At 41.7% G+C, this 9467-nt stretch overlaps 1 protein-coding gene across 2 annotated transcripts; it reads left to right on the top strand.

Annotated features, from left to right (window-relative positions):
* Positions 1–730: 730 nt before the first annotated feature.
* Positions 731–8642, top strand: slc39a9 (solute carrier family 39 member 9). Of its 2 annotated transcripts, XR_004933383.1 has the most exons (8): positions 731–1312; positions 1426–1534; positions 4849–5052; positions 5189–5257; positions 5519–5604; positions 5857–5991; positions 7122–8110; positions 8152–8642. XR_004933383.1 is itself a non-coding variant. In XM_012872326.3 (7 exons), exons 1-7 carry the CDS (start codon positions 1217–1219, stop codon positions 7353–7355), a joined length of 933 nt encoding a protein of 310 aa, XP_012727780.1. In that variant the 5' UTR covers positions 731–1216; the 3' UTR covers positions 7356–8642. The 2 variants fall into 2 exon arrangements, 1 of the variants encoding a protein (XP_012727780.1); XM_012872326.3 differs by having other exon boundaries at positions 7122–8642.
* Positions 8643–9467: the final 825 nt, after the last annotated feature.

Genomic DNA, 9467 nt, shown 5'->3' with positions numbered 1-9467 from the left:
AGTAGTAATAGATGTTACCTCAAAGTGGACTGAATAATCAAAAAGGACTACTTCCAAAGTTCTTCAACTTCACTTTCTCTTAAAATCTAGATGTTTTAAACTCAGGCACAATGGGCTGTTTCAGTTGTACTATGATCCCAAACATAATTTTGTAGAACAGCCCTGACCTAAACTATTAAAAAAATACAATTAAAAGCTACTTATTGCCAGAAAACAACTACAGTTTAATTGAACTCCACCAACTCTGTTGAAGACAGGTGAAATATTATGCCAGGATCTTCTTGATGGCTTCAAAGCTGCATGGGGACTGGATTCTCTGCAACAATGGACAATTATCCAAATATGAGCTGGGGTGTATGTATGTATGTATTTGAGCTTGTTTGGTTTAAAGGAAACTGAAGACCTTCAAAACTTGTATGCCTAGTATTGATTTTTAAAAACCTTTAGAAGACTGTATTATGATTCCGAAGGTTTGTAACCATCTTTTAATGGCCCAAATAAATGTAACATCCAGGATGGTTGTAGATGAACTTCTGACCAGAACTCATTAATTTAATACATTTTAAAAAAAATGTTTTAATTTTATAATTCATCAATACATTTAACAAGTTATGTTAAGTTTTCAAAACGTCTACGCAACTAATATAAAAAAAAAAGGCTGCCATAAATATTTATTTAAATAAAAGACATCGCTTTAAAGCTTCCTTCATCTGGTCTCGCGGGTACGTGGCAACCTGAGAGGTTGAACCGCGACCCGGAAGTACTTGACAGGCACTAAAACAAGAGAACGTTCTGTTAGCATGTCTGTCTGCTGTTAGCCTCCTCGGGAAGTTGCAATATTACCTTTGACCAGAGACCCCGACGGGAAAAGACACGGCGGGTTCTAACACAATGGAGAAATAACGCGGCAGCGCTTGTCTCAGTCTCAAGCCGCCGAGTCCGACAATTACTAAAGCTAGTTAGCATTAGCGTTGCTATCGAGGCCAGAGGCTGCAGCGTTCCTCCTAGTTATCGTGGATGTTTTGGAGTCTGACCGAGCCGGTATCAGGAGCCTCCTGTTAAAAGTATCAGCGCTTGTGGGGCGGTGGCAGCATTCGGGGCATGGTGTTGAACTGCGAAGGCTCCGGCTTCCGTGTTAAAAGTGTCGGCAGCGTCTTGGTTTGATGGTTTAGCGGTAGAGTCGCTCAGTAGGCTAGCTGAACAGGAAAGTGCAGTCATGGACGATTTTAGCTCGATCAGTGTGCTGTCTCTGGCGATGTTGGTGGGATGTTACGTGGCCGGGACGATACCTCTTGCCGTCAACTTCTCGGAGGTAAGTTTTTTTTTTTGTTGCACAGGCGTCCCCTTTAACGCGTTGACGGAGAAGCTTCAGAGACTCATCAGAGCGAGTGACTAAATGCTGCTCGTCTTGTGCCGTTTGTCCAGGAGAAGCTGAAGCTGATCACCGTGCTGGGAGCGGGGCTGCTCTGTGGAACAGCCCTTGCGGTTATCATTCCCGAGGGAGTCCACGCACTTTACGAAGAGATCCTGGAAGGTAAGAGTTTCTCCTTTTCAGCTTCCGTGTTTTGCTTGGTTCCGATCGCATTTATCTATGCCTTGAATCGGCGTTTAAGTTTGAAACTAACAACTGGGTTAGTTCGTCAGTTCCCAGGAGTCTGACGTGGAGACAAATTTCATCATAAGGAATGTGTATCTAGAAAAAAAAACAAAAAACCTAAGAGGGTCACAGCATTTTAAAACAAAAACATTGTCCCTAAACTTTGCAGTGTTCCAAATAAAAACTTTAGAGTTTGTTACAGAACTTTATGCCACAGACCAGCATGAAGAGGCGTGAAGTGGAAGGAAAAGTATAGCCTCAGTCCCTGTCTAAAGTGGTTTGCAGCCCTTAGCAGATTCTTGCAGCATTGTTCTGTATTTAGCTCCAACCACCCTCCCATCTTCTCCCACCAGCTTCTTGGTCTCTGCTGAATAAACGCCTTAACGCTTCAGTGTTTCACGGTGGGACTGGCTTGCTCAGAGGGATGTGCGTTGTTGTTTGCTCCCCACACATGGCGCTTCACTTATAGGCCAAAAGGTTAAACTTGCGACTTGTTTGGATTAGAGGACATTCGTCCACACGTTTAGTGCGTCCCCCTATATAGCTATGTGGCGAACAGCAAGTCAGATTTAAAATAGCCTTTTCAGTTAGGCCGTTCTTCTTCTTGCCACTCTCCCATAAAGTCTAGATTTGTGCATTGTGTGGCTAATTTGTCCAATAGATTCATCCTTGTGAGCTGTGGGCCTCTGCAGCTCCTCCAGAGTTTCGGTGGTCTTCTTTAATGCGTCTTTGATTGATGCCTTGTCCTTGCCTGGTCTCTCAGCTTCTTGTTCTGTTGCATAGAATCCACAAATATGTTGAAGTTTGTGTTTGCAGCATGAAAAAAAAAAACTCCCCACCATCAAGTACTGTAGGTACAAACTAACCAACTATTTGGTTGTTTTTAAAAAGCAGCTGACAATCTCGCAGTTTTTCTCTGATCAAAGTTTCATAGACCCCCCCAAGGCAACATTCTGTGGGTCAGCTACAGAAAGACATTTCACAAAAGAGAAAACCCGTTTACGGCTCTACTGGGTAGATGGGGACCTCCCAGGTTTCAGTGAAACAGCATTTTTGTTGGCATAATAAGATTATTTTCCTAGAAATGACCCTGATGTGTGTTGTTTCTCGTAAGATAAGATATATTTAGTTTTAAAAAATGTACTGCTTCACTGCTTTAGCAGGGAAAACAGTTTATGGTATTTCATCAGAAGAAATCAAACTTTTCTCTTAGTAACAAATCCCCAATGTTTTTCGTAGATTCTCGTCTTGGCACCAGCAATGTCAGAACCTAACAGGTTTTTTTTTTTTTTGCTTGAAGATGCACAACGAGCGTCTGTCTGGTGTTGTGATTTAATTAACGACCTCAAATGCCCAGTTTCTTTAAGAGCATCAAACGGCAAACTGTAGCGATATCTGCTGCGTGGGGGTTTAATATTACTTGCTCTTGAACGCGTTACTTAATTTTTTTTTTCTTTGCAGGAACCAAACAGTTTAGAGTTTAATATTGCAACATATGCTGCTTTAAAGGTCAAAAAGTCACACGTTTTGCGAGTGTAGAGGGTAATTTTGAGTTTGTAAAAATGAAACAAATCCATCTGAGATGAATCAAGGGCATTTTGATTGACATATCTGCAGTTTTATCATGAACCAACTATATCAGATACAACCTTTAATGTCTAAACGTTTCAGATATCTGACATGTTTATCGTGTGTTACTCTTGACCCTCAGTTTAGAGGTTTTCTAGTTCATCTAGTTTTGGCTTAGTCTTTTCACCAGTCTAACATTGGCCACAAACTACTCTTCATCATAACATCCCCTTTTTTTTTTAAGCTCTTCTCAGTTCTTATCTCTTACTGATTACAAAGCTTGACGGCAAACGCATTCTTTTTTAAAAAAAAATCTTGTGCGTCAGATATTAGTTTCTTGCCTCAGAGGTCATCCTTTCTTCCTTTTTTCCTTCCTACCTAAAAATTGTAGATGCCAATTCTTCAGTGACTCATAAAGTCCTTTATTCTTATTCTAATGTTATGATTGTTTAATGTTTGACTTAGTTTTACTTTATTCTTATTTTGTCTTTGTTCATTTTGTTTTCCAGTCTGGGAACCAGCGCGATTTTGTTGTAACGCTGACATCAGTGTGCAGTGACAAATCAACTTTTTATCTTATTGTTGAAAGAAAGGCACGAGAAGTCCCACTGCCCTTGTAGGAGTAAAACAAACAGTCCAAAGAAGGCGCTCTGACCAGATAAGACCAAACCCTGATGATGCAAGTCACCCTGAACAGACCTGTGGTGAAACATGGTGGTGGCAGTATCATGCTGTGGGGACGCTTTTCTTCAGCTGGGAAAAGGAAGTTGGTGGCGAGAGGTTTTGGAGTTTATGGCAAGATGGATGAAAGTAAAAACAAGGCGATCTTAGAAGAAAGGGTGCAGTTAAAGTCTAGAGCAGGGGTTACCAGCGTGATACCCAGGGGCACCATGTAGCCCCCGTTCAAAAAACAGCACAAGCCACCAGTGAGCTGCATCTAAGACTTTATTTTATTCTGTTACTCTTCCTGTTCATTCCCTATCTATAATAAAGCATGAAAAATATGTTTATTTTACATAAAGGTGAACTCTGACTCTTCTAGTTCAAAGGTCAGTACTGGTAACCCTTCATATGACACAATGCCAGTGAAGTAGCTCTCCGTTTCAAACAGGTTGGTGACTCCTGGTCTAGAGCTAAATGTGGCCAAGAACCTGTGGCACAAGGCCAAAATAGTTTTTCTCCATCCGGTCTCACTTAGCAGTTTGGCAAAAATGTGGAAAAATACCCCCAAAGACTTGAAATCATACAGTTGAAAGTAGGTGGTTCCACAAGGTATAGACTCTGGAGGCTGAATAAAAATGCACGCCACACTTTTCAGATTTTTATTTAGAAAACATTAAAAAAAAAACATGAATTGTTTTCCTTCCACTTAATAATTATGTGCTTTTTTTGTTGGTCTATCCCATAAAACACCGATTCAGCACTTCTGGATTTCTGGTTTTAATGCAACCACATCTAAAAAGTATTCCAGCCAGGGGAATGGATACTTTTGCCAGGCTTTGTATGAACTTTAGCCTGTGTAGGTTCAGATTGCTTCAATCTTCTTCAAACAGAGTAGAGTTCAGCTGAGTACCAAATGTTGACATTGTCCTTTTTATTCTTTACATACAAGTGTTTCTGTGTTAGGAATAAAGTTCTTCACGTTCCACCGGACTTACGTCAGTCCCGTTGTTTTTCTCTAGGTGTGCACCACAGCCACAGTCGGGCCGGGGTGGCGCCGGCGTCTGAGGCCAAGGGGGAAGCAGAAGCAGTTCTGGACGCCACAGGGACGCACGAGCACAGTCACGAGCAGCTCCACGCCTGCATCGGCGTCTCGCTGGTGCTTGGCTTCGTCTTCATGCTGCTGGTGGACCAAATAGGCAGTTCTCACGTCCACAACTCTGAAGGTCAGAATAATGAAGGATGAGCAGCAGATAAGCTCAGTTGGGAAAAGTGAAGCTTATGTAGTAATTTGCAACTCAGAGATCAGAATTTTTCTTAGCTTTTCCACAACATAATTTCTTTTTTTATGTCCATTTTTAGATCCAGAGTCGGCAAGAGCCACTAGCTCAAAAATCACCACTACTCTGGGTCTTGTAGTCCATGCTGCAGGTACGTCCATTTCATTCCCTTTAACTCTTACAGGCACTGATTCATCCTCTAACAAAAATCACAAATGCGGATGTTCTCCAACTTAAGACGTCTGTCTGTGAATACGATAGTTACCACTTCCTCTACATTTACCAAGCAACTTGTAGCTGTGATTGAGTGGATCACAGCACAAAGTGACTTTTTCAGAATTTATGCAGATGAATCTTTTTGTTTGAGGATTTTAATGACCTAAATTGGCTCCCATGTTCCACTTGTTTCCAGCTGATGGAGTGGCATTAGGCGCTGCTGCCTCTACGTCTCAGACCAGCGTTCAGCTCATTGTCTTTGTAGCTATAATGCTACATAAGGTAAAAACACTTAATCTGTTACAATGTGGTCGCTTTTGAAAACCTGTGTTGAGTTGTGGCTTTTTGTTATATAAGGTATATTGCTAGCATTTATTCCTTTTTTTTTTTTTGCTTTGGCTGTTTAAATGTTCTTAACTGTAGTTTAGCAAACTGTGGAGTAAGATGTGCTCAGAAGTAAAGAAGAAGAAACCCTCTTTAAGATGAGTTTGTCGTTCTGCTGTAAACTGCGTTCCTCTGCTCTGTGATCTGCAGGCCCCAGCGGCGTTCGGCTTGGTGTCCTTCCTGATGCATGCTGGTCTGGAGAGAAACCGCATTCGCAAACACCTCTTGGTGTTCGCCTTGGCTGCTCCCGTTCTCGCCATGATCACGTTTTTAGGCCTCAGTCAGGTAAACTGTGATTGTTGTTGGTGTCTAACCATTATTTAGGTGGTTTCTGTCTTTTGACTCCTAGTTACGAAGGTAGCGAGGACATGAAAAGTAAATAAGCATTTATCCCCCATTAAACTTACCACATTTTGTCTTGTTTTAATCACAAAGGCAGTCTATTTAGTTGATTTATTTTTTTGAAGGAACAACACTACTAAACAGAATATCACTAATTCATTCTATTCAATTTTCTGATATGGGGTTAATTTTTATATAGCCATATTCAAACCGTTATTGGGCTGTTCGTCGAGCTAATAACAGCTAGCTTTAGTTTATATTGTGTAGCCGGTTTGCAGCTTCTTTAGACTTTAGAGAGAGACTTTAGACTTTAGTCAGCTTTATTTCTCATTTTGGATGCACAAAGTGCGTACAGAACGAAATTTCGTTTGCATACAGCTTGAAAAATCACAGTAAATTGCACTAAATTTCAGGATAAAGATGCAGTGGCTTTTTATGTAAACAATTGAAATGTAAACAATGTAACAATGTAGACAATACAGGGGAAATAGACAGTGTACTATTCACGGTATCCAGGAGAGTATTACTAGAACCGTGTAATATACGAATGTGGTACAGAGTCCATTTGTGGCTTTAGCAGTTCAACAGTCTGATGGCATATCGCTGATACACGTTCAAGAGCTTCACCCACCGTTCTGTGTTACAGTCAAACAGCCATGTCATACTGTTAGCTTAGCACGTTAGCAACTAATTTTCAGGGTAGATTTGACAAACTTCCAGTAAGGTCCGATTTAGCGACATTTAGGAGCAATGGAGGCGACAAAAAACATAACATTAAGAACCATCCTAAGGCTGCAAAAAGACTTACGATTGAGGTGTGGAGGTTCACCTTTAAGCAGGACATCTAAAAGAATACAGCCAGAGCTACGGAACGGTACGAATAGGTCTAGATCAAATAATATTCATCTTGGAACGGGTTTTCCATTGTTTTAGAACTCTGGCCTAACTAATAAACTGTGCAAAACTGTGTGTTTTGGCACTAATAAATTAATTTGGAAAAAAAGCATTGTGTGATTTTTCCCAGACAGGTTTTTGTTTCACACTGCTATCCCTTTGTGTTCTCCCCCCTTCAGAGCAGCAAAGAAGCTTTGTCAGACATCAACGCCACCGGGGTCGCCATGCTCTTTTCCGCCGGCACCTTCCTCTACGTGGCCACGGTGCACGTCCTCCCCGAGGTGGGAGGCGGCGGCCACAGCCACGCCCCGGCAGGAGGCAACGGCGGGAAGGGACTGAGCAAACTGGAGGTGGGAGCTCTGGTTCTAGGCTGCCTGATTCCTCTGGTGCTGTCCGTCGGTCACCACCATTAGACGCACAGCCGGAGAGCTGGTGACACGTGTACAGGGGAACGAAGCCGATTTCAAGACTTTAGACGTTGCACATTGAGATGTCTTATTGACTAGCATCTGCTGCTGGACCCTGCGGACCAGACGGACCTCCTTGCAGGGACACCACAGGGCTTGATTGAACCAGAGGGAGCGGTGCTGAGGGAATCAGAGCTGAGATAACCGAGGCACGGGGGGATGTTTTATCTGTTGACTCTGACTCAATACAACTACTGTATGTATACATTTACCCCACCAGGAATCCTATTTTGACAGAAAGTGGATTTTTTTTTATTTTTTTTTTAGCTCTGTGTATTTAGATCTAAGCAGAGTTTCAGTGTCTCGTTCCCATGCTTGTTTAAATTCTGCGAACCCGCTCTGGTTTTATCGTCTTTTACAGGATGGCTGTTGCACAGTGAGGCTCGGTGTCGGCCGAGCTTGTGGTTTTTTGTTGGTTTGTGAAAATCACTTTTTATATAACTGTAGAGTGTACATTTCTCAGACAGATTTTTCAAGTGCCATAACAGGGAGTGTGAAACCGGTAGCAGAAGAGGACGACAGCACCGCAGACCTTACGTTCCAGTCGCAGATCTCCTTCTCCCAGAAAACCCAGATCGACCAGACTAACCAGCTGGAAACATGCGCGTTTTTATCTGTCGCTTTTGTCAATAAAGTTTTGCTTTCATCGACCCTTTTTTGGAAAGATAAATTGTTTCTTGGCAGGTCGACGCCTGGGTTTGGTCACTTTAGGTGCACGGCTTCCTGTAACATCACATGCAAGCATCCTCATATTCATGAGCCCTACTTAAAGATGGCCACCTTTTTGTTATGTCACTTATTTTTATGGTTTACTTTCTGCCTCTGATTTCTTTTTCTTGTAAACTTACTGTAAATGAAAGCATTCTGTACATATTGGTCTTAAGTGATTGTAGACTTCAGGTGGAGGGTTCGTGTGGTGTTTCTGAATGAACGACAGAGCTGTCTTGTAGAAAAGACTTGACCGGATAGAAACCTCTAGGGACCACCAGCTCAGGAGAATAGAGTGTATTGTATGTAGAGAACTTTTTAACACTTCAGGCGGTTCTCTCGTTAATCAGAAGAAGCAATAACACAAAAACGGACGGTGGGATTGGGGCCAACTGTTTGTTTCCCTGCAGTGACGCCTGTGAAGAGCGTGTACAGCGTTGCACCTGTAATGTGATTCCCTAACGCAGGTCTGCGAGCCCTGCCTCTATTCCAGTCCCAATAAAACTGAAATCCGTTCAAATCTGAGCAGGTTGCACATTTGTCTGCATGGTGTTGATGTATCCCCTGTACCTGCTGCCAGCAGTGCCCATGTTTGTATCATCTGCGAGTTTGTATGCTGTACGCAGTGACCTTCCTTTGGCCATAATAGTTATGGCTAAGAAAAAAAGTACTTTTTTTTATTTTTTTTTTTGCATTTCTTGTCCTATTTGTTAATCTTGTATGAATTCTTTGTTAATGCTGACACAAGGCTGTAGGCTACAGTTGAGATCAAAATGAATCATATCCATGGCAGATTCAGAATGAAAATGATTCCACTGCTATTTTGGTCAATTTGGGTATGAACTGTAAAGTCATTGTGGTTGGCAGGCCTCTTTGCCATCGCCCTAATCTGTAGCTCCCTCCAACAAGTTCTATGATTTCATGTTGGGACTCTGGCCGAGCTTCTCTTAAACAGTATCCCAGTCAGTATAAACCTAAGATAAGAAATTCCTTTATTGTCCCCCAATGAGGAAATCCAGCTGTGACAACAAAGATGAAGACAGGGTTGCACAAAATGAATAGTAATGAAAAACAAAAAAAACAAGCTAATCTAAAGTCAATTCTAAAGCAACAGCGGATGAGCTTTATCAGAAACGCCAAACATAAAAATAATGCATTATTGATAATAAGCAATACTCAGGTAATAAAGATGAAATATTAGTTAACCAGTGGAAAAAAAAAACGGCCTATTTAAAGAAAAACATGAGATCTAAGAGACTAAACGATTCCTGTTCAGATCAGAACTCGTACAACCATTAGCTTGTTTGTAAACACTTATTGAGTCTGTGGTGAGCAACAGAGATTATAAAG

Source organism: Fundulus heteroclitus, chromosome 19 (assembly GCF_011125445.2).
Source record: "Fundulus heteroclitus isolate FHET01 chromosome 19, MU-UCD_Fhet_4.1, whole genome shotgun sequence".
In the NCBI taxonomy this organism is placed as follows: Eukaryota; Metazoa; Chordata; class Actinopteri; order Cyprinodontiformes; family Fundulidae; genus Fundulus; species Fundulus heteroclitus.
The sequence above is the reverse complement of the archived record's forward strand: the minus strand, read 5'-3'. Positions and strand labels throughout refer to the sequence as shown.